This window comes from Rhinopithecus roxellana, chromosome 1, assembly GCF_007565055.1.
Source record: "Rhinopithecus roxellana isolate Shanxi Qingling chromosome 1, ASM756505v1, whole genome shotgun sequence".
Taxonomy (NCBI): domain Eukaryota; kingdom Metazoa; phylum Chordata; class Mammalia; order Primates; family Cercopithecidae; genus Rhinopithecus; species Rhinopithecus roxellana.
In genome coordinates this window covers 55077760-55103905 of record NC_044549.1, presented here as the reverse complement: position 1 = coordinate 55103905, position 26146 = coordinate 55077760, and the positions used below count along the sequence as shown (strand labels likewise).

The 26146-nt window shown below is 41.4% G+C and overlaps 1 protein-coding gene across 2 annotated transcripts in view; it reads right to left on the bottom strand.

Annotated features, from left to right (window-relative positions):
• DCAF1 (DDB1 and CUL4 associated factor 1) overlaps nt 1-26146 on the bottom strand; it is a 114288-nt gene that overhangs the window by 37397 nt on the left and 50745 nt on the right. For both annotated transcript variants that reach the window (XM_030934608.1, XM_030934643.1), the window contains 5 exons: nt 14743-14880; nt 12380-12892; nt 11965-12066; nt 3400-3558; nt 25-204 (listed from right to left, as the gene is read on the bottom strand). In XM_030934608.1, the coding sequence (XP_030790468.1) occupies nt 25-204; nt 3400-3558; nt 11965-12066; nt 12380-12892; nt 14743-14880 (1092 nt within the window). The remainder of the gene's footprint in view (nt 1-24; nt 205-3399; nt 3559-11964; nt 12067-12379; nt 12893-14742; nt 14881-26146) is intronic.

Here is a 26146-nt window from a genome sequence, read left to right as displayed (position 1 = left end):
AGAAAAGCACTGAAAGAATCTCACCAAGTTCACCAGACGACGAAGACCATCATAGCGGTCAAAGAGCTCCAAGACGGCCCGAAATGAGAAGCAAATTGAAAAAAACATGGTAGCATGGCAGCATCCTGAAGCATGAGAACACTCCATTAACCACAGGGTATAGTTCACCACATCAGACAGAACATTGTGGGGATGCATGCAAACCTGCAAAAAAATACAAATAAAACAATGCTTTTAAATTGTGGGCAAAGGAGCCCTTGAACAGGATGAAAAATTCACCAGTATAGATATCTACAGAATACAATGACCACTTCCCTCTTAGTACAAAGTTTAGGTTATAACACAAAGGCAATTTTAGAACACAATCCATTCTAAACCTGAAAACGACCTAATTTTAGATAAATATTTAAATACAACCTATACTTTGAGTTCCAACAAATATTTACATCATTTACCGCTCACAAGGGCTCCATTATACAGGCATTAGGATTCTCACTTAAAAGAAGAGGAAGAGGTAAAGAACTTCTCCAGTGTGATAAAAGTGGCTCAGATTTCTGATCCTAAGTCTACGAGTTTGGTATTCATTCTCTGGTTAATTCACACACATTTTGATGTCTACTATGGGTCACAAAATGAAATTGTAAAGCATCCCCAGGTTTCCTTGATATTTTTTTCTCTATCTTAGCCGTAATTTTGTATGTACACACACAGATTAGTTTATTACTCCCAAAAGACTACTTATCTTGTATAAACACCAAAAGAAAAACAAATTAAAACTGATATTATTAATAAGCAAAGATAATGTCATAGCTCAAGAAGAAATTACCCATTTCACTCTACCAGAAAAGACACACCCCCAAATAAGAATATTAGAAAAATGTTCCAGGAATAGAACTAACAAGAGCTTTGCTTTCCTAGGGGATCCCAGGAGCCCATCACTTTTCAAATGTACAACCCACAGCCTGGGCAAAATGGCAAAACCCTGCCTCTACAAAACATGCAAAAATTAACCAGGTGTGGTGGTGTTCCCTTGTTGTCCCAGCTACTTGCAAGGATGGTTTGAACCCAGGAGGCAGAGGCTGCAGTGAGCCAAGATCATGCCACTGGACTCCAGCACAGGCGACAGAGTCAGACCCTGCCTCAAAACAAAAACAAAAACAAAAATGAAAAACCACATACATATGTATAACCCATTTATACTTTTAAAAAAATCACAAGGCCAGGCATGGTGGCTCAAGCCTGTAATCCCAGTACTTTGGGAGGCTGAGGTGGGTGGATCACTTGAGGTCAGGAGTTCAGGACCAGCCTAGCCAACATGGTAAAACCCTGTCACTTACTAAAAAAAAAAAAATTAGCCATGGTGGCACGTGCCTGTGATCCCAGCTATTCAGGAGGCTGAGGCAGAAGAATCACTTAAACCAAAGGGACAGAGGTTGCAGTGAGCTGAGATCCTGTCACTGCACTCTAGTCTGGGCAACAGAGCAAGACTCCATCTCAAAAAAAAAAAAAAAAAAAAATTTATTATATATGAAAGAGTCTTAACTAGAAGAACACTAGAACCAAACAGAAAACCTCTCTGCAGCCCTAATAACAGTTGGGATGGTTTATTATCTCCATAACAAACTATTTGTTAATATAAAAGAAGCATCAGCTGAGTGTGGTAGCTCATGCCTGTAATCTCAGCACTTTGGGAGGCCACGGTGGGAGGAGTACTTGAGTCCAGGCGTTCGGGACCAGCCTGGGCAACATAGTGAAACCCAATCTCTACAAAAAGTAGAAAAAAAAAAAAAAAGTAGAAAAATTATCCGGGTGTGGTGGTGCACATCTATGGTCCCAGCTACTTGGGAGGCTGAAGAGGGAGGATGGCTTGAGCCCGGGAGGTCAAGGCTACAGCAGGCTGTGATCACACCACTGCACTACAGCCTACAGCCTGGACAACAGAGCGAGAAACTATCATTAAAAAAAAAAAAAAGGGCCGGGCGCAGTGGCTCAAGCCTGTAATCCCAGCATTTTGGGAGGCCGAGACGGGTGGATCACGAGGTCAGGAGATCGAGACCATCCTGGCTAACACGGTGAAACCCCGTCTCAACTAAAAAATACAAAAAACTAGCCAGGCGAGGTGGTGGGCGCCTGTAGTCCCAGCTACTCGGGAGGCTGAGGCAGGAGAATGGTGTGAACCTGGGAGGCGGAGCTTGCAGTGAGCTGAGATCCGGTCACTGCACTCCAGCCTGGGCCACAGAGCCAGACTCCGTCTCAAAAAAAAAAAAAAAAGGCCAGACGTGGTGGCTCATGCCTGTAATCCCAGCACTCACTTTGGGAGGCCAAGGCGCAGGGATCACAAGGTCAGGAGTTCGAGACCAGCCTGGCCAACATGGTGAAACGCTGTCTTTACTACAAACACAAAAATTAGCCAGGCACAGTGGTGGGCGCCTGTAATCCCAGCTATTCCAGAGGCTGAGACAGGAGAATTGCTTGAACCTGGGAGTTGGAAACTGCAGTGAGCCAAGATGGCACCACTGCACTCCAACCTGGGCAACAGAGCAAGATTCTGTCAAAAAAAAAAAAAAAAAAAAAGTATAAAAAGTAGCCAGGCATGGTGGCACAAACCTATAGTCCTAGCTACCTAGCAGGCTGAGCACTTGAGCAATAGGGCGAGACCTTGTCTCTAAAAATATACACACACATACACCCCTATATACAATATAAATTTGTGTGTGAATGAATCAGTGAGAGACTAGGTCTGTTGTGTGTGGTTTTTTTTTTTTTTAAACGGAGTCTTGTTCTGTAGCCTAGGCTGGAGTGCAATGGCAGTCTCTGCTCACTGCAACCTCCGCCTCCTGGGTTCAAGCAATTCTCCTGCCTCAGCCTCCCAAGTAGCTGGGATTACAGGCATCTGCCACCATGCCTGGCTAATTTTTGCACTTTTAGCAGAGACAGGGTTACATCATGTTACCCAGGCTGATCTTGAACTCCTGACCGTAGGTGATCCACCCGCCTCAACCTCCCAAAGCACTGAGATTACAGGTGTAAGCCACTGTGCCCAGCCTGTTGTTTTTACAATAACTCATAAATGTCACTCCACTAAGACATCAGAAAAGTACCTGAAGGCTAATCTCAATGCCATAGAAATGGCAAAAACTAAATAAAGCTCCCAGACTCCAATCCACCCAGCATTTTCCCAGTAGAATCAGAAAAAAATAGAATCATTTCTAAACAATTTTACATTTTTAGAATGCTTTATAAAGACTAGACATTCACGTTCCTTGCTTCTTTCATTAAAATTTATTTATTCAACTATTTTTTTTTTCTTATCCAAAAGTCATTCTACAAATGTGATCTTTTAAAGAGGTTGTCCCCAACCAAATCTCATATCCACAAACCTGTATAGATGAGACTTACTCTTTCCATGGCATCCTGATTGTAGGATAGGTAATACAAACACATAGATACACCAGTTGCAGCCATAGAAGGACGAGGTATTTCCAGTAATTTCTGTACTCCACCATGCGCAACAAATTCTGTGGCAAATTTGTTATGGAGCAGGAGAGATGCTAGGTGCTAAAAAATGAGGACACAAATTACCACAAAATAACCTAGAAAATTAACAAAATCTCTTGACCTAATATTCAGTTAAACTGTTAAATACAAAAGTCCTCTAAGGAGACAACCAACCCCCCACAAAAGAAAACCTAATATTATTTAAAATAAACAAAAAGACTAAGATTCCTTAACATTTCTCTTTTCTTTCCTAACACCAGGGATTTTTTTTTTTTTTTCAGATGGAGTTTCACTCTTGTTGCCCAGGCTGGAATGCAATGGCGCAGTCTCGGCTCACTGCAACCTCCGCCTCCTGGGTGCAATCGATTCTCCTGCCTCAGCCATCTGAGTGGCTGGGATTACAGGCACCTGCCACCACGTCCAGCTAATTTTTGTATTTTTTAGTAGAGACAGGGTTTCACCATGTTGGCCAGGCTGGTCTTGAACTCCTGACCTCAGGTAATCCGCCCACTGGGGCCTCCCAAAGTGCTGGGATTACAGGCGTAAGCCACCATGCCCAGACTGATTTTTTTATGAAGGTGAAAAATACTGCTATAAGGGCTGGGTGCGGTGGCTCACGCCTGTAATCCTAGCACTTTGGGAGGCCGAGGTGGGCAGATCACTTGAGGTCAGGAGTTCGAGATCAGCCTGGCCAACATGGTGAAACCTTGTCTCTACTAAAAATACAAACAATTTGCCAGACATGGTAGTGGGTGCCTGTAATCCCAGCTACTCGGGAGACTGAGGCAGGAGGATTGCCGGAACCCGAGAGACAGAGGTTGCAGTGCGTCAAGATTACACCACTGCACTCCAGACTGGGCAACAGAAGGAGACTCTGTCTCAAAAAAAAAAAAAAAAAAAATTTACTGTAAGTAATGATATTGGTCAGGTGGCATGTCTCACTCCTGTAATTCTAGTACTTTGAGAGGCCAAGGTGAAAAGATTGCTTAAAGTCAGGAGTTCAGGGCCAGCCTGGACAACATAGCACAACACCATCTCTAGAAAAAATTTAAAAATTAACCAAATGTAGTGGCACATGCCTGTAGTTCCAGTTACTTGGGAGGGTGAGGTAAGAGGATCACTTGAGCCAGAGAGTTCAAAGCTGTAGTGAGCTAGGATCAATTGTACCACTGCACTCCAGCCTGGGTGACAAAGTAAGACCCTGTCAGTCAATCAATCAATCAGTAACCCTACAACCATTTTACTATTACATATTTAGGTTAGTGAAAAACTGCAGTTTTTGCCTTTGAAAGCAATAGCAAAAACCGCAATTACTTTTGCACCAACTTAATAGTTTCCCTAACGGACTTCTGCTAGCTTTCCCATTTTAATCCTTTTAATATAAATAGCTCTATATCCTAGCTTTTGCTCAATGACTCATCAACTAATGAATTCCCAAAATCTGCCTTCCTTTAAATTGATCAATATATCCCCAAAAGAAGAATCTTGAGCAAATTATCTAAACAAGTATATTTTTAGAACTAACCATGTGCATTTTAAATAGATGTCTTAAAGTTTATCTTTTAAGGTTTTTTAACTGCCTGTTCAAGTCCCACTAGCCTCCCTGGGTGGACTTGATCTCCTGCACAATGTTATGAGCAAAGAATATAATCCAAGCAGCAGGCTGCTTGATGACTCTGAACCTAGGCCAACATAAACAGGGCCTTGGGAAAGCTAGAGCTCCCCCTACTGTTTCCCATGTCAAGGTGTCTTCCAGGTACCAACAACATAGATCTGTAATTACATGATTTGATATCTGCACAAATCTCACTACAGTGAATGGAAAAAAACAGGGATGTGCCCTCTTCAAAAAAGTTCTCTCAACAACCAGGCTCAGGCTAACCCTTACATATAATTCAAATCCCTTCTATCATTACCCTACTTTTTGTTTGTTACACAACACTCTACCACACTTCCACACACTCCTTCCCGCAAGACACAGCTAAACTATGTGACACCCATTATAATTCTCCACACAAAAACCTATAAAAATAGCAACTGCCCAATCCCTTCTTTCACTGCACCCTGTTCAGGACCAGAAATTGCATCTGAAAGCAATATCGTTGGGCCACTGGAGACAACTTTGACCTCCAGCTTCATCCCACTGTGCAAAGTATAACCATGAGCTTACACACTTAATATACATACACACCAAATCCCACATGTAGAAACACGTTACTCTAATTATGTCTGACCTCCTCCAAACTTGAAATTTCTGAAAGTTGAAAGGCAAATTTCCTCATTTCTATTCCATTTCAAAATACTTCGGAACTATACTACTTTGGCCAACATGGTGAAACCTAGCCTCTACTAATAATACAAAAATTAGCCGGCCATGCTGGCACATGTCTGTAATCCCAGCTACTCCGAAGGCTGAAGCAGGATAATCACTTGAACCCGGGAGGCCAGGGTTGCAGTGAGCAGAGATCGTGCCACTGCACTCCAGCCTGGGTGACAAGAGTGAAACTCTGTCTCAAAAAAAAGAAAAAAAATTATAGGTTTATATGTCTGTATCTCTTAACAAACAAAAAATGGCAAAGACTTGATTTATTTATTCATTGGCCTCCTTGTATCCCTCGTACCTGAACATAAGCATCTGGCCCATAAAAAACACTCAATAAATGTTCAGTAAAGAACAAACACAAAAATAAAGTTACCAAGTGGCAGTAAAATAAGCAGTTCGGCAAAGGGAAGATAAACTAGAAGATGATTAAAGAAAAAGCAAGAAGAGTGTTGTGTCAAGATTACCGATGGGCACATCACAAAAGTTTGATCCAACCTTGGTCCCAGAGTTTTCACAAATGCTCACTGAAGAAAATTCCCAGGACGATTTGGGGGCCTCTCAAAACTTCTGCTATGAGACATTGACAAAGAACCTTAGTAACTTGACTACACACCCTAGTACTGAATTCCCTTACCATCTACCAGAAAATTCACCCCAACAATATACAGGAGCAATGATCCTCAGGGAAGTCAGAAATGACTTGCTCTACAGGAGAGGGGTAAGAACACTGCTGTCTGCGTAGAAAGAAAAGGATGGCAAAATTGAGATACATGTTACTCAGCAGAGTTCCTAGGCTTGAAAGAGAACTAACAATCGGTTTAAGAGAGTTCAGAATGAATCAAGTAGTAGACCATTCAGATGTCGCTGCAGTTTCTGCATGTCTAATTGATGGGATCCTTCTGAGGATGCTAGAATACAGAATTACGACACTGAGCCACATCAGCCATAACCCTTATTCTTGTACTTTTCTTTCTTGCTAGTAATTTTATGTAGCAGATTGAAAAAGCTACCCTATGCTAGGATAGACTGTATACCGATAATTTTGAAATGAGTTCTAGGATGTATTTTTCTTCTTGTATCTTTTCCTTCCTACCATGATACTAATAATTTATAAAGGATCTGCGTAGTTTGAACGTATCTGAATAACTTCAGTATACTTCAGCTCTACTGTTTGATTTGACCCAAAGAAGCACCAAGAGGACAAAAGTATTCCCATGTGTTTTAGAAGCCCAAAGTCAGTGAGACAAAACCCAACATCAAGAATTTGAAGCAAACTCACTTGTGGGGAAAGAATGTAAAGAGAGCATTGGGTAGTTTAGCTAGAGTATAATAGATTTTCTGGCTTTCAAAAATCTGGACTGCAATCAGATGAAACTTCGTGCTATTTTTACAATTTTCAGTACAAATAAAGGTATGTATAGAGAAATAATAAAGTTGACATATTTGAGTGTCTTTAAAAAAAAAAGAAAGAGCCAGATGCAGTGGCTCACACCTGTAATCCCAGTACTTTGGGAGGCTGAGGCAGGCGGATCCCTTGAGGTCAGGAATTCGAGACCTGCCTGGCCAATATGGTGAAACCCTGTTTCCACAAAAAATTTAAAAAGTAGCCAGGCGTGGTGGCACATGCCTGTAATCTAAGCTACTCAGGAAGCTGAGGCAGGAGAATTACTTGAACCCGGAAGGCAGAGGTTGCAGTAAGCTGAGATCATGCCACTGCACTCCAGCCTGGGAGACAGAGCAAGACTCAGTCAAAAAAAAAAATAGGCCAGGTGCGGGTGCCCTTGCCTATAATCCCAACACTTTGGGAGGCTGAGGCGGGCGGATCACCTAAGATCAGGAGTTCTAGAACAGCCTGGTAAACACGGTGAAACCCTGTCTCTACTAAAAACACAAAAATTAGCTGGGTGTAGTGGCTTATGCCAGTAGTCCCAGCTACTTGGGAGCCTGAGACAAGAGAACTGCTTGAACCCGGGAAGCGGAGGTAGCGGTGAGCAAAGAGCACCACTGCACTCCAGCCCGGTGACAGAGTAAGACTCCATGTCAAAAAAAAAAAGAGCAAGAAGACCCAAAACTCAGTAAAGGGAAATTATTTCCTGGGTTGCAAAAGGGCTGAACATGGGAGAGCAAGTAAGACTAACTCACAAGGTCCCCACTTACCCATGATGACTAAGCTGATCTGAATGGAGCAATACAGTCGAATGAATAACAATGTGGCTATCATACAGTTCTCAACAGGTAACTACTGACAGATGAGGTCATTAAAGTTACTTAATTATAATATGTATAACAGGGGGCTGGGCACGGTTGCCCACATCTGTAATTCCAGCACTTTGGGAGGGTGGCACATGGAAAGCTTGAGCCCAGGAGTTCGAGACTAGCTTGGGCAACATAATGAAACCCAGTCTCTACCAAAAATACAAAAAATTAGCTGGGCAGGGTGGTGCACACCTGTGGTCCAAGCTACTCAGGAGGCCGAGGCAGGAGGATGGCTTGAGCCTGGGGGGTGGAAGTTGCGGTGAGCCAAGATCACGCCACTGCACTCCAGCCTGGGTGACAGAGTAAGACCCTGTCCTCAAAAAAAACAAAAAATAAATAAAATAAAATGTATAACACAAACAATATTGTTGTAGTCCAGTCACTATGCCAGAAAAAAAAAGAAAGAAAACACTGTAACAATCCTAGAAACCCAAACAAAAGTAATATTCAGTCTCACTTATAACAAAGTAACTTATCATCTTTGTGTTCCATTCAAATCTTGGCTAATTTTATACCTGTTACATGTTCATCTTAAAATTTTACTTGTTACATATTCATTCATTCTTTTCTGACTTCTGCATACCCAAGATTTCACTGAAAGTTTGGTGTGGTTATGTTTTTTTTTTTTAACTGTAATTTCACTTTAAAATTAAACTTTAGCCTAGCAGGGTAACTTTAGTTTTTCATGAAAATCCTTATTTCCATGGTTCAACAAACAAATATTAAGGGAATTCATTCAGTTACTAAGTGACTACTATTTGTTGATTGCTTACCATATACCAATCCCTGTTCTAAGCAGTAGAAAACTTTTTAAAAAACCCTCAAAATTATATGCAAAGATGTTCACTGCAATGTCCTTTGTAACAAAAAAATGAAACAGCATAGTTATCTCACAAAACTAAGAAAATTACAGAGCATCTAATTTGTATAGAACAATCATATACCTACATGTAAACATTCTTAGGATACAAGTGAAGCTGAACTGTAAAGTCTAGCTAACAATTATTTTCAAAGCTACTGTGTCTATTAATAAAGAATAGAATGAAGCACAAAAGTAAAAAGTTATTTTTGCTAACAATTATTTTCAAAGCAACTGTGTCTATTAATAAAGATTAGAATGAAGCACAAAAATAAAAAGTTATTTTATTATAAGCGAGACCGAATATTATTTTCTTTTGGGCTTTCAGGATTATTACAATGTTGTTTATGTTATACTATTTTTTTTTTTTTTAGACAGGGAGTTTCAGAGTTTCGCTGTTATTGCTCAGGCTGGAGTGCAATGGCAGGAGCTCAGCTCACCACAACTTCCGACTCCTGGGTTCAAGTGATTCTCCTGCCTCGGCCTCCTGAGTAGTTGGGATTACAGGCATGTGCCACCACACCCAGCTAATTTTGTATTTTTAGTAGAGACAGGGTTTCTCCATGTTGGTCAGGCTGGTTTCGAACTCCCGACCTCAGGTGATCCACCTGCCTCAGCCTCCCAAAGTGCTGGGATTACAGGCATGAGCCACCGTGCCAGACAAAGTGTTATACATTTTTTTAAAAAAGTAATTTTAATGACCTCATCTCTCAACAGTTACCTATTGAGGAGAACTGTATGATAGCTACATTGTTACTCATTCAACTCTCTCCATTCAGATCAGTTTAGTCACCTTGAATTAAATGTGGACTTTGTGAATTAGACTTAGTTGCCCTCCTATGTTTAGCTCCTTTGCAACCTTTACTGAATTAGGGTCTGCCTGTCTTGTTTTTTTCCGAGAGAGTCTCGCCCTGTCGCTCAGGCTCATCCTAGTGATCCTGGCTCACTGCAACCTCCGCCTCCCGAGTTCAAGTGATTCTCATGCCTCAGCCTCCTGAGTAGCTGGAATTACACGCGCAAGATACCATGCCAGGCTAATTTTTGTATTTTTTGTAGAGACCAGGTCTCCCATGTTGACCAAGCTGGTCTCAAACTCCTGGGCTCAAGCTATCCTCCTGCCTCAGTCTCTCAAAGTGTAGAGATTATAGGTGTGAGCTAACGTGCCTGGCCTGCCTGCGACCTTTTTTTTGGGGGGGATGGAGTCTCACTCTGTTGCCCAGGCTAGAGTACAATGGCACAATCTCTGCTCACTGCAACCTCCGCCTCCCAAGTTCAAGCGATTCTCCCACCTCAGCCTCCTGAGTAGCTAGGATTACAGGTACCTGCCATCACGGCCAGCTAATTCTGTCTGCTATTTCATTACTCATTTTCCAGTTTATATTTTGTTACCCCTAGGTAATTTTACATATACAATATGTACATAGTTTAGAAAAAATTTTTGTGGCTGGGCGTGATGGCTCACACCTGTAATCCCCACACTCTGGGGGGCCGAGGTGAGTGGTTCATTTGAGGTCAGGAGTTCGAGACTAGCCTGGCCAACATGGTGAAACCCTATCTCTACTAAAAATACAAAAAGTTAGCCAGGCATGGTGGCGGGTGCCTATAATCCCAGCTACTCAGGAGGCTGAGGCAGGAGAACTGTTTGACCCAGGAAGCGGAGGTTCCAGTGAGCAGAAATCACGCCACTGCACTCCAGCGACAGAGCAAGACTCCATCTCAAAAAAGAAAAAACTGTTATTAGTTGATACAGGTAATATCTAAAATGTAGGGCATAAGCAAGCACTATTTCATATTTTTCCTCTCCTATTCAGCCACAATAATGGAGGCCAACCCATGTCTAGATCCACTTTTTATCTCAACACTCAGCCCTTTAGATTAACACCTAAGTTTCTGTAGAGATACACAGTAAGCCTCCTCTCTTCTATCTAAACAAGAATGTTTTGGTTGTTACTATTCTGATGCATCTGGCTATAGAAATATCCTGGGCAATAAAATGCAGAGAAATTACATGCTAAAACACACAGGCACATCTCTGTCAATAAAATGGTCAGTGACCCAGGGTATGGTGGCTCATACCTATAATCCTAGTACTTTGGGAGGCCAAAGCAGAAGGATTGCTTCAGCCCAGTTTAAAACCAGCCTGGGCCGGGCGCGGTGGCTCAAGCCTGTAATCCCAGCACTTTGGGAGGCCGAGACGGGCGGATCACGAGGTCAGGAGATCGAGACCATCCTGGTCTACACGGTGAAACCCCGTCTCTACTAAAAAATACAAAAAACTAGCCGGGCGAGATGGCGGGCGCCTGTAGTCCCAGCTACTCGGGAGGCTGAGGCAGGAGAATGGCGTGAACCCGGGAGACGGAGCTTGCAGTGAGCTGAGATCCGGCCACTGCACTCCAGCCTGGGTGACAGAGCGAGACTCCGTCTCAAAAAAAAAAAAAAAAAAAAAAAAAAAAAAAAAACCAGCCTGGGCAACATAGCAAGACCGTCTCTACAAAAATTTTTTAAAAATTAGCTAAGCATGGTGGCATGCACTTGTCTCAGCTACTCAGGAGACTGAGGCAGGAGCATTGCTTGAGCCTAGGAAGTCAAGGCCACAGTGAGCTATGATCATCCACTGCACTCCAGCCTGGATGACAGAGTGAGACCTATCTCTAAAAATAAATAAATAAAGCGTCACCAGACGCGGTGGCTCACGCCTGTAATCCCAGCACTATGGGAGGCCAAGGCGGGCAGATCACTTGAGGTCAGGAGTTCGAGTCCAGCCTGGCCAACATGGTGAAACCCCGTCTCTACTAAAAATATACAAATCAGCCTCGCACGGTGGCATGTGCCAGTAATCTCAGCTCCTCAGGAGGCTGAGGCAGGAGAATCACTTGAACCCGGGAGGCGGAGGTTGCAGTGAGCCGAGATCGCGCCACTGCACTCCAGCCTGGGAGACAGAGTGAGACTCCATCTTAAAAAAATAAATTTAAAAAAAAATAAAGTTTTTAAAAAATCCCCAGTGATCCAATATTTTTAAGAACTTTACCTTTAGTGCCTCAAATGTAAGCAGGACATCATTAGTTTGCTTCAGGTCAATATAGAACATCATCAGCTCCCGTGATCCAAGTTGCATGAATATGGGAAGTAGCTGAAATGAAGACCAAATACAAGTCTTAAATTTTGGTTTTATTTTCATGTATTTCCTATTCCACTCTTTGAGGATAGAAGCCTAAAGAAATGACACACCTCTTCCTCCCTCCCTATGAAGATAAATGTATACACGCACTGTAATCAAACAGACCATATCAGGAACAACCTGCTTAAGACTTGACCAGTTTCATGCAAAGTCTTGTTTGTGGCAGAGTTAGAATGTATCTTTGTATAAAATGCTACCATAAAATACCAGAGAAATGAACACAATAATTCCTATGTGTGAACAGTACTCTTTCCAATAAGCTTACCTCCTGATACTCTCCTAGAGGGGTCAAATACTGGAGAATGAGTCGCTGCTCGATAGCAGGAGTCATAGGATAAAGGGTATAATTGGTGCCAATCACCCAGGGGGACATTTCTGACCAGCTGCTGTTAGACAGCTCAACAAACATGCGATCTGGATCAGAAGATGAGAAACCCAACTTTTGCTTGGCTTTCCTAAAGTTCTCTCTGTCACCCTGTTTTGCTGACTTGTTTTTCTTTAATCCTCCATCCTCAGGTTTGGTTGTTGAGTTCACTCTGCTACTGGTCTTGTGGCCTGAATCAAGATGAAAGGAGATCTCCATGTCTCCAGAAGCTTCCTCTTGGTCTCCATCCACTACATCTACAGCCATGTCACCATAGTCCATATCCACAGCCTCCTCATCCAGAGGCAAAAGGGGTTCAGAAGAGAGTTTCCGTGGACTGGGACGCTTGTTTTCCTGCCGCAAAGCCACTTCCTGTAGCTGTAGCTCCCTCAGTCTTCGAAGCACTATTGCCACCTATCAACAGATAATTGGAGAAAAACAGGGTGCCTCTTTATTAAGGATTAACTAATCCTTAATAATTCTTATTTCCATATAACTGGAGACTCATACAGTGAGCCCAATACCTGGTAATAGCAACAATTTGATAAATATGTTGCTTTGATTCCTATAAATTGATGAAATAAGTAACAGCTAAGTATTGTTCCTCATAAAATTTTCCAGAGAACCCAAACCAGAAGATTTGCACATAAAATACATCATTGACAACTGATCTGTTTGGGTCAACTTGACCTGGACCATCACACCTGAAGAGGCAGAAAATAGATATATTCATGATTTTTCTCATGTGTCGTTGAAAACCAAACATGAAAGTTTCTCAAACTTTTATCTACTGCAGGTTGTATTCCATTAGATATTGCCATTTATATTATACATAACTACATTATCATTTTTCAAGTTTTTTTTTTTTTTACTTCCTAAGTACTTACTTTTTGGGCCAACCCTATAAAGTTGTACTGTGTTTCATTTTAAACAGAGAGGGATGGCCAGGCGCAGTGGCTCACACCTGTAATCCCAGTAATTTGGGAGGCCAAGATGGGTGGATCACCTGAGACCAGGAGTTGGAGACCAGCCTGGCCAACATGGTGAAACCCCGTCTTTACAAAAAATACAAAAAATTTCCCAGGCATGGAGGCGCTCGCCTGTAATCCCAGCTACTGGGGAGGCTGAGGCAGGAGAATTGCTTGAACCCGGGGGGCGGAGGTTGCAGTGATCCAGCTTGGGCAACAAGAGTGAAACTCCGTCTCAAAAAAAAAAGAGAGGGATTATGTGTGCACTTTACTTTGAATTGCATTTTTTAAATTAGAATAGTGGAAAGATAAAAGGAAGGGCACTTAGAAGCTGTTATCCTCAACAAACTAATACAGGAAAAGAAAACTAAACACTGCATGTTCTCACTTATAAGTGGGAAATGAACGATGATAACACAGGGACACATTGCGGGGAACAACACACACTGGGGCCTGTCGAAGGGGAGTGGGAAGAGAATCAGGATGAAGAGCTAATGGATGCTGGGCCTAATACTTAGGTGATGGGTTGATCTGTGCAGCAAATCACCATGACACATGTTTACCTATGTAATAAATGTGCACATTGAGGAGAGGTACCCCAGAACTTAAAATAAAAGTTGATGGGGGGGAGGGAAAAAAAAATGGCAGATGGATGGATATTGTAAGTGTTCACAATCAATTTAGGTGACGTATATATGTAGTTGTTCACTGTAAAATGCTTTCAATTTTACTACATGTTTGAAAATTTTCATAACACAAATTATGAAAAGGGAAACAGGGAATGTTACTATTCTTTATTGGCATACAACGTCATCATCCTTGACAATTTTGTGCCGAACACAGTGGCTCACGCTTGTAATCCCAGCACTTTGGGAGGCCTAGGTGGGTGGATCATGAGGTCAGGAGTTCGAGACCAGCCCGACCAACATGGTGAAACCCTGTCTCTACTAAAAATACAAAAAATTAGCTGGGCATGGTAGCGGGCACCTGTAATCCCAGCTACTCAGGAGGCTGAGGCAGAAGAATTGTTTGAACCTGGGAGGTGGAGGTTGCAATGAGCCAAGATCACGTCACTGCACTCCAAACTGGGCAACAAAGCAAAACTCCGTCTCCAAAAAAAAAAAAAAAAGCAGCTATTTTCTATTTTTAAAAACTCTTATGGAAACTAATATTGAAATTATAGCCATGCTCCAGTACAAGGTAATCAATATGATCTACTTATTCAGATTCAGGTAACAAAGAATTTGTGAATACTCTCCCAACTTATACAAAAATTTATTCTAATACAGTCCTTACCAGCTGTGAATTTTCATCTCTATAGTTGGCAGCAATGTCTTGATTTTCCATAGCACCTCCTAACAGTCCAGTAGAGTATGTCCTCAATGGTTGATCAGCCTCTCGGGCCCATTTGAAAAGATTCTCAACAATGCCCTCCTATAGTAAAGGAAATTAAATAGTATATTTCGGGAAAAGTCCACGTTCATGATTAACAATATAAGCAAAGATTTCAGTCTCATTAAAAAAATTTTAATATTTCAATGTTCATAAGAGTAAAAAAAGCACTACTACAGCATCCAATAAGTTCCTTAGTTATATAAAGTATCTGTGCAAAAGAAGCCTATTCAGCCAATAAAACTCAATCTATCTCTTTTAGGTTTTTGCAGTCAGAAAAAAATAATTAAAAAATAAATAAAACTCAAGCTAAAAATTAACAATCTCCAGAATATAGTCCTAATCTAGATGTTAACTTCCAAAAGGCTCCATGATCAACTGGGGATCACTGAAAAGTAACCCTCATAAGAAGCTCACAATAATATATTAACGTTCTGAGAAGCAGTGTTTAATTCAGCCCCACATACCAGAACCTTCTTTTTTTTTTTTTTTTTTTTAGACAAAGTCTCACTCTGTCGCCCAGGCTGGAGTGCAGTGGTGTAATCTTGGCTCACTGCGACCTCTGTCTCCCAGGTTCAAGCAATTCTCCTGCCTCAGCCTCCTGAGTACCTTGGCGTATAGGCATGTGCCACCACAGCCGGCTGATTTTTTTTTTTTTGGAGACAGAGTCTCGCTCTGTCGCCCAGGCTGGAGTGCAGTGACCGGATCCCAGCTCACTGCAAGCTCCGCCTCCCGGGTTTACACCATTCTCCTGCCTCAGCCTCCCGATAAGTTTTTTATTTTTTAGTAGAGACGGGGTTTCACTATGTTGGCCATGCTGGTCTCGAACTCCTGACTTCAAGTGATCCGCCCACCTCGGCCTCCCAAAGTGCTGGGATTATAGGCGTGAGCGACCATGCCTGGCCTCTCAAACTTATTTTCTAATTTTCTTTTATTATGAAATAAAATACATATAAACATGCATGGTCCAAAGAACTTGAAAATCACCTATGTCCTACTGCCCAGTTTAAGAAATAGAAACCTTCTGTAAGCCAAGATTGACAAAAACATAAAATAAAAATAAATAATACATTAAAATTCTTTTGCCTTTTCCAGATCACAAATTTAAAAATAAAAAAATTTTTAAAGAAATAGAAACCTCCAATGTACCCCTCCTTATGCCACCTCCTGCAAGGAGGTTTAAACACTCCTAAATTTTAAGAATTTTCTTGTTAAACTTTGTTAACTGCTATATGCTTTTGAACTACATAAATTGTGATAGTGTATATATTCTGCTGCAACTTATTTTTTACTCAGCATATGTTTTTTAGATTCATCTATATTGCTGCATGTAGCACACTTAAATAGCACTCAAGACAGGCTACAAATATTAATTTATCTCATCCTCATATCAAGCCTGTAGGATTGGGCAGGTACTATATTTATAGATGAGGAAAATGAATCACAATGAGGCTAATGAACCAAAAGTTACAAAACTAGTTAGTGGCAGAGCTAGGATGTGAACCTAGACAGTGTACCCCTACAGATGCTCTTCACTGCCATACTCTGTCATTTTATTCGCTTGACCAATAATGATGATATAAACTATGTTTGTGCTAGCCAAGTATCTAACATACAAACCTAGGAACAGAACTGCTAGGTCATAGGGTATGTGCATGCTCAACTTTACTAGATGAGGCCAAACTTTTCCAAAGTGATTGCAACAATTCACATTTCCACCAATAGTGAATAAAAGTTCTCTTCCTTTTTCCACATCTTTGCCAACACTACCACTATCAGTCTGATGGGTGTAAAAATAGCATTTCATTTAATTTGAATTTCCTCAGTTATTAAATAAGTTCCGCATTTTTTCATTTATGTGTTGACCATTCAGGTTTTTGCTTCTGTGAAGTACTCTTGCTTTTGCCAGTGTCTTTTGCTAAACAACAGTTCTTTTTTTTTTTTTTTGAGACACAGTCTTGCTCTGTCACCCAGGCTGGAGTGCAGTGGCACAATCTCGACTCACTGCAACCTCTGCCTCTCAGGTTCAAGCGTTTCTCCTGCCTTGGCCTCCCAAGTAGCTGGGATTACAGGTGCACACCACCACGCCCAGCTGATTTTTGTATTTTTAGTAGAGATGGCGTTTCACCATGTTAGCCAGGTTGGTCTCGAACTCCTGACCTCAGGGGATCCACCCACCTCCCACTCAGCTCCCAAAGAGCTGGGATTACAGGTGTAAGCCACCGCACCTGGCCAAGTTCTTAATTTTCTTATAAGCGTACTTAAGGCTGGGAGCAGTGGCTCGTGCCTGTAATCCTAACGCTTTGGGAGACCAAAGCAGGAGGATCACTTGAAGTCAGGTGTTTGAAGTCAGGAGTTTGAAACCAGCCTAGGCAACATAGCAAGACCCCATCTCCACACACAAAAAAAAATCTAAAAATTAGCTGGGCATTGTGGTGGACACCTGTAGTCGAAGCTACTTGGGAAGCTGAGGCAGGAAGATCACTTGAGCCCAGCAGTTCAAGGCTGCAGTGAGTTAGGACTGCACCACTGCACTCCAGCCTGGGTGACAAAGCGAGACTCCATCCCTAAAAAGAATAAAAATAAAAATAAATTTAAAAATAAAAAAAATACTGGCTGGGCACTGTGGCTCACACCTGTAATCCCAGCACTCTGGGAGGCCAAGGAGGGTGGATCACCTGAGGTCAGGAGTTTGAGACCAGCCTGGTCAACATGGTGAAACCCCGTTTCTAACAAAAATACAAAAATTAGCCAGCATTTTGGCGGGTGCCTGTAATCTCAGCTACTCAGGAGGCTGAGGCAGGAGAATCGGAGCCCAGAAGATGGAGGTTGCAGTGAGCCGAGATCGTGCCACTGTGCTCCAGCCTGGGCAACAATAACAAAACTTTGTCTCAAAAATAATAATAATAATAATAATAATAATAATAATAATAATTTTTAAATATTTTCTAAAACAGTATTTTCTTTTTCTTAAATTCTTCAAAAGAGTCATCAGCTCATTCTCCTATATTATTACCAAAAGTTTTTACCATTTTTTAAAAATTCCTACTATGGGTTGGGGATGGTGGCTCATGCCTGTAATCCTAGCGCTTTGGGAGGCCAAGGTGGGTGGATCACTTGAGGTCAGGAGCTCAAGACCAGCCTCCTGGCCAACATGGCGAAACCTCGTCTCTACTAAAATTACAAAAATTGGCTGAGTACAGAGGCGCGTGCTTGTAGTTCCAACTATTCGGGAGGCTCAGGCATGAGAATCGCTTGAGGTTGCAGTGAGCTGAGATTGCGCCACTGCACTCCAACCTGGGTGACAGAGCAAGACTGTCTCTCAAAAAAAAAAAAAAATCTACTCTGAAGAACACATTTTTGGAAATTTTGTTGTAAAATTTCTACTATCGATATAGAATATATTTACCACGTATTTTCAGTGTATCTCTTTGTGCCCTTTTTCCAAACAGTATAAGAAACTTAAAATATTAATTCTATCTATTCTCTTCCACTGACATGTTATGAAGAATTCTGTTCCACCTTTTGTCCTCCTAAACTGTTTCTTTTGATTAACAGTTCTAGGTTTACAGGCCAGGCACGGTGGCTCATGCCTGTTATCCCAGCACTTTGGGAGGCGGAGGCGGGTGGATCACATGAGATTAGGAGTTTGAGATCAGCCTGGTCAACATGGCGAAACCACATCTCTACTAAAAATACAAAAATTATCTGGGTGTGATGGCACATGCCTATAATCCCAGCTGCTCAGGAGGCTGAGGCAGGAGAATCACTTGAACCCAGGAGGCAGAGTTGCAGTGAGCCGACATCAGACCACTGCATTCCAACCTGGGCAACAGAGCAAAACTCTGACTCAATTAAAAAAAAAAATAGTCCTATGTTTACAAACAGACACTGAGGATATTTTCTACTATCTTCTGACCTCTACTGCCACTGTGGCAAAGTTTGTTCTGTTTGATTGTTTGCAGGAATTTTTTTTACTCTAGTTGCTTTTAAGATCTCCTCTTTGGTAATCTTCACTATACTTCGTGAATCTGAATGGTGATGTCTTTCATTAATTTTTAAAATTCTACTGTCATCTCTCTGAATATGCCTTTGTCCTTTCTCATCTCTCTACTCCCTCTACCTGAAACTCCCTTTAGATATTCTGAACTTTCTAATTCTAGTCCATGTTTCAACTTCTTTTATACTTTTCATTTCTTATTTCTAGGAGCTTCATTATTAGTTATCCTGTCAGATCTTCCAGTCCATTAATTGTATCTTCAGCTCTGTCTAAACTCCACTCTAACTCATAGAGACAGGGGTCTCACTTTGTTGCCTGGGCTGATCTTGAATTCCTGGCCTCAAGGGATCCTCCTGCCTCAGCCTCCTGAGCAACTGAGACTATAAGCATGCATCCCTATACCCAGCTCATTTACTAAGTTTTTAAATTCCGTAACTATAATTTTTGTTTTTTCATAGAGTCTTGGACTTTTCTTAGAGTTCAGATTCCTTATTTTACATCCAATAGTTTAACCATTTTTAAGAGTATAATTCAGTAGGACTAAGTACATTCACAATGTTAAATAACTATTACCGGTATAGTATCTATTTTCAGAACTTCTTCACTATGCAGACAAAAACTCTATACCCGTCACTTTCAATTACGATTAAGTCAACCAGACAGAAGATAAATAAGGAAATAGAGAACGCGAACACTATAAGACATTGAACCTAAAAGATGTACACAGAAAACTCCATCCAATAACAGCAGATTACACAGTCTTCTCGAGTACACATAGAACTTTTTCCATGTTCTTTTACGTTTTTTTTATTTCCAGAGTAAACCATATGTTAGGCCACAAGTCTTAATAAATTTTTTAAAATGACTGAAATCTCACAATCTTTTCTAGTCACAACACAATGAAACTAGAAATCAACAATATCAGAAAACTATAATATTCACAAATACATGGAAATTAAACACGGAAATTAAACATCATGGAATAACTAATGAGTCAAAGAAATCACAAGGGAAATTAGAAAGTCACTTTGGACAAATGAAAACACAACCATACCAAAACCTATGAAATGCAGCAAAGGCGGTGGTTAAAATGAAATTTATTTATTTATTTCTCTTTTTTTTTTGAGACGCAGCTTTGGTCTTGTTGCCCAGGCTGGAGTGCAATGGCACAATCTCGGCTCACTGCAAGCTCTGCCTCCTGAGTTTGAGTGATTCTCCTGCCTCAGCCTCCCAAATAGCTGGGACTACAGGCACATGCCACCACGCCTGGCTAATTTTGTATTTTTAGTAGAGATGGGGTTTCACCATGTTGCCCAGGCTGCTCTCGAACTCCTGACCTCAGGTGATCCACTCACCTCGGCCTCCCAAAGCACTGGGATTATAGGCGTGAGGCACTGCATCCAGCCAGAATGAAATTTATAGCTGCAAACACATACAATTAAAAAAGAAGAAAGATCTCAAATCAAATTCGGAACTAGGCCTAACTATGCCTTATTCCATATGACACTAGAAAAAAACAATACTCAAAGCTAGCAAAAGAAATAATAAAGATTATAGTGGAGAAAAATGAAATAGAGAACAGAAAAATACATAAAGTCAATGAAACTAAAAGTTCCTTACCAAGATCAACAAAATTGACAAAGTTTTGGCAAGACAGGTCAAGAATAAAAGAGAGGACTCAAATTACTAGGATCAGAAATGAAACAGGCCTCATTACTATCAACTTTATAGAAATAAAAAAATTTATAAGAGAATACCATATACAATTGTACAACAACAAATTGGATAACCAAGATAAAATGGACAAATCTACCAAAACTGACTCATAAAGAAACAGAAAAACTAAACAGACCTATAAGTAGCAAGAAAATTGAATCAATAATCAAAAACTTCCCAAAACAGAAAAACCCAGGACACAATGACTTCACTAGTAAATTCTACAAAACATCTAAAGAAGAATTAAATAAAGCCGGGTGCAGTGGCTTACATCTGTAATCCCAACAATTTGAGAGGCTGAGGCAGGAGGATCGCTTGAGGCTAGGAGTTCGAGACAACATAAGCAACAAAACCAGAACCATCTCTTTAAATAATTAAATAAAATAAAGAAGAATTAACACCAATCCTTCTCAAAACTCCTCCCAAAAATTGACCGGGAAGTAGCACTTTGTAACTCATTTTATGATGCCAGCATTACCAAAGCTAAAGACACTATGAGAAAAGAAAACTATAGACTAATATATCACTAATGACTATACTTATAAAAATCCTCAACAAAATACTAGGAAAATGAATTCAGCAGCATAAGAGGATTATACATCATGACTAAATAAACCATATTTCAGGAATTTAAAGATAGTTCAACATGCCACATGACCACTGCAACTGATACCAAAAAAATGTTGACAAGTCAATACCTTATAATGAAAAAACTATAAACTAGAAATAGAAGGAAACATCAGCATAATAAAGGCCATTTATGAAAACTCACAGCTAATATCATACTCAACAGTGAAAGATTCAAAGGCTTTCCCTTAAGATCGAGAAAAAATTGTCCACTTTTTTTTTAAGAGACAAAGTCTCCCTGTGTTTCCCAGGATGGTCCTGAACTCCTGAGCACAAACTATCTTCCCACCTCGGCCTCCCAAAGTACTGAGGTTACAGGCGTCAGCCACCACACCTGGTCAAGGTGTCCACTTTTGCCACTTCTATTAAACATAGTACTGGAAGTTCTAGTGAAACTAATTAGACATAAAAAAGGAAATTAAAGGAATCCAGATTAGAGAGAAAGAAGATCACATCGATTCTAGGGGGGTGGAGCAAGATGGCCGAATAGGAACAGCTCCAGTCTCCAACTCCCAGCGCGAGCGACACAGAACACCGGTGATTTCTGCATTTTCAACTGAGGTACTGGGGTCATCTCACTAGGGAGTGCCGGACAATCGGTGCTGGTCAGCTACTGCAGCCTGACCAGCAAGAGCTGAAGCAGGGCGAGGCATCGCCTCACCTGGGAAGCGCAAGGGGGAAGGGAATCCCTTTTCCTAGCCAGGGGAACTGAGACACACAACACCTGGAAAATCGGGTAACTCCCACCCCAATACCGCACTTTAAGCAAACGGGCACCCCAGAAGAATATACCCCTCACCTGGCCGGGAGGGTCCCACGCCCACGGAGCCTCCCTCATTGATAACACAGCAGTCTGCGGCGATCTAACCGCAAGGCAGCAGCGAGGCTGGGGGAGCGGCGCCCGCCATTGCTGAGGCTTAAGTAGGTAAACAAAGCCACTGGGAAGCTCGAACTGGGTGGAGCTCACAGCAGCTCAAGGAAACCTGCCTGTCTCTATAGACTCCACCTCTGGGGGCAGGGCACAGCTAAAAAAACAACAGGGGAAGCAGCAGAGACCTGAGCAGACGCGAACGACTCTGTCTGACAGCTTTGAAGAGAGCAGTGGATCTCCCAACACGGAGGTTGAGATCTGAGAACGGACAGACTGCCTGCTCAAGTGGGTCCCTGACCCCTGAGTAGCCTAACTGGGAGACATCCCCCACTAGGGGCAGTCTGACACCCCACACCTCACAGGGTGGAGTACACCCCTGAGAAGAAGCTTCCAAAGTAAGAATCAGACAGGTACACTCGCTGTTCAGTAATAGTCTATCTTCTGCAACCTCTGCTGCTGATACCCAGGCAAACAGGGTCCGGAGTGGACCTCAAGCAATCTCCAACAGACCTATAGCTGAGGGTCCTGACTGTCAGAAGGAAAACTATCAAACAGGAAGGACACCTATACCAAAACCCCATCAGTACGTCACCATCATCAAAGACCAGAGACAGATAAAACCACAAAGATGGGGAAAAAGCAGGGCAGAAAAGCTGGAAATTCAAAAAATAAGAGCGCATCTCCCCCTGCAAAGGAGTGCAGCCCATCGCCAGCAACGGATCAAAGCTGGTCAGAGAATGACTTTGACGAGATGAGAGAAGAAGGCTTCAGTCCATCAAACTTCTCAGAGCTAAAGGAGGAATTACGTACCCAGCGCAAAGAAACTAAAAATCTTGAAAAAAGAGTGGAAGAATTGACAGCTAGACTAATTAATGCAGAGAAGGTCATAAACGAAATGACAGAGATGAAAACCATGACACGAGAAATACGTGACAAATGCACAAGCTTCAGTAACCGACTTGATCAACTGGAAGAAAGAGTATCAGCGATTGAGGATCAAATGAATGAAATGAAGCAAGAAGAGAAACCAAAAGAAAAAAGAAGAAAAAAATGAACAAAGCCTGCAAGAAGTATGGGATTATGAAAAAGACCAAATCTACGTCTGATTGGGGTGCCTGAAAGTGAGGGGGAAAATGGAACCAACTTGGAAAATACTCTTCAGGATATCATCCAGGAGAACTTCCCCAACCTAGTAGGGCAGGCCAACATTCAAATTCAGGAAATACAGAGAACGCCACAAAGATACTCCTCGAGAAGAGCAACTCCAAGACACGTAATTGCCAGATTCACCAAAGTTGAAATGAAGGAAAAAATCTTAAGGGCAGCCAGAGAGAAAGGTCGGGTTACCCACAAAGGGAAGCCCATCAGACTAACAGCAGATCTCTCGGCAGAAACTCTACAAGCCAGAAGAGAGTGGGGGCCAATATTCAACGTTCTTAAAGAAAAGAATTTTAAACCCAGAATTTCATATCCAGCCAAACTAAGTTTCATAAGTGAAGGAGAAATAAAATCCTTTACAGATGAGCAAATGCTTAGAGATTTTGTCACCACCAGGCCTGCCTTACAAGAGACCCTGAAGGAAGCCCTAAACATGGAAAGGAACAACCGGTACCAGCCATTGCAAAAACACGCCAAAATGTAAAGACCATCGAGGCTAGGAAGAAACTGCATCAACTAACGAGCAAAATAACCAGTTGATATCATAATGGCAGGATCAAGTTCACACATAACAATATTAACCTTAAATTGTAAATGGACTAAATGCTCCAATTAAAAGACACAGACTGGAAAACTGGATAAAGAGTCAAGACCCATCAGTCTGCTGTATTCAGGAGACCCATCTCACATGCAGAGACATACATAGGCTCAAAATAAAGGGATGGAGGAAGATCTACCAAGCAAATGGAGAACAAAAAAAAGCAGGGGAAGCAATCCTAGTCTCTGATAAAACAGACTTTAAACCATCAAAGATCAAAAGAGACAAAGAAGGACATTACATAATGGTAAAGGGATCAATTCAACAGGAAGAGCTAACTATCCTAAATATATATGCACCCAATACAGGAGCACCCAGATTCATAAAGCAAGTCCTTAGAGACTTACAAAGAGATTTAGACTCCCATACAATAATAATGGGAGACTTCAACACTCCACTGTCAACATTAGACAGATCAACGAGACAGAAAGTTAACAAGGATATCCAGGAATTGAACTCATCTCTGCACCAAGCAGACCTAATAGACATCTATAGAACTCTCCACCCCAAATCAGCAGAATATACATTCTTCTCAGCACCACATCGCACTTATTCCAAAATTGACCACATAGTTGGAAGTAAAGCACTCCTCAGCAAATGTAAAAGAACAGAAATTATAACAAACTGTCTCTCAGACCACAGTGCAATCAAACTAGAACTCAGGACTAAGAAACTCAATCAAAACCGCTCAACTACATGGAAACTGAACAACCTGCTCCTGAATGACTACTGCGTACATAACGAAATGAAGGCAGAAATAAAGATGTTCTTTGAAACCAATGAGAACAAAGATACAACATACCAGAATCTCTGGGACACATTTAAAGCAGTGTGTAGAGGGAAATTTATAGCACTAAATGCCCACAAGAGAAAGCAGGAAAGATCTAAAATTGACACTCTAACATCACAATTAAAAGAACTAGAGAGGCAAGAGCAAACACATTCAAAAGCTAGCAGAAGGCAAGAAATAACTAAGATCAGAGCAGAACTGAAGGAGATAGAGACACAAAAAACCCTCCAAAAAATCAATGAATCCAGGAGTTGGTTTTTTGAAAAGATCAACAAAATTGACAGACCGCTAGCAAGACTAATAAAGAAGAAAAGAGAGAGGAATCAAATAGACGCAATAAAAAATGATAAAGGGGATATCATCACCAAACCCACAGGAATACAAACTACCATCAGAGAATACTATAAACACCTCTACGCAAATCAACTAGAAAATCTAGAAGAAATGGATAATTTCCTGGACACTTACACTCTCCCATAATTTCCTGGACACTTACACTCTAAACCAGGAAGAAGTTGAATCCCTGAATAGACCAATAGCAGGCTCTGAAATTGAGGCAATAATTAATAGCCAACCAACCAAAAAAAGTCCAGGACCAGATGGATTCACAGCTGAATTCTACCAGAGGTACAAGGAGGAGCTGGTACCATTCCTTCTGAAACTATTCCAATCAATAGAAAAAGAGGGAATCCTCCCTAACTCATTTTATGAGGCCAACATCATCCTGATACCAAAGCCTGGCAGAGACACAACAAAAAAAGAGAATTTTAGACCAATATCCCTGATGAACATCGATGCAAAAATCCTCAATAAAATACTGGCAAACCAGATTCAGCAGCACATCAAAAAGCTTATCCACCATGATCAAGTGGGCTTCATCCCTGGGATGTAAGGCTGGTTCAACATTCGCAAATCAATAAACGTAATCCAGCATATAAACAGAACCAAAGTCAAGAACCACATGATTATCTCAATAGATGCAGAAAAGGCTTCTGACAAAATTCAACAGCCCTTCATGCTAAAAACGCTCAATAAATTCGGTATTGAGGGAACGTACCTCAAAATAATAAGAGCTATTTATGACAAACCCACAGCTAGTATCATACTGAATGGGCAAAAACTGGAAAAATTCCCTTTGAAAACTGGCACAAGACAGGGATGCCCTCTCTCACCACTCCTATTCAACATAGTGTTGGAAGTTCTGGCTAGGCCAATCAGGCAAGAGAAAGAAATCAAGGGTATTCAGTTAGGAAAAGAAGAAGTCAAATTGTCCCTGTTTGCAGATGACATGATTGTATATTTAGAAAACCCCATCGTCTCAGCCCAAAATCTCCTTCAGCTGATAAGCAACTTCAACAAAGTCTCAGGATACAAAATTAATGTGCAAAAATCACAAGCATTCTTATACACCAGTAACAGACAAGCAGAGAGCCAAATCAGGAATGAACTTCCATTCACAATTGCTTCAAAGAGAATAAAATACCTAGGAATCCAACTTACAAGGGATGCAAAGGACCTCTTCAAGGAGAACTACAAACCACTGCTCAG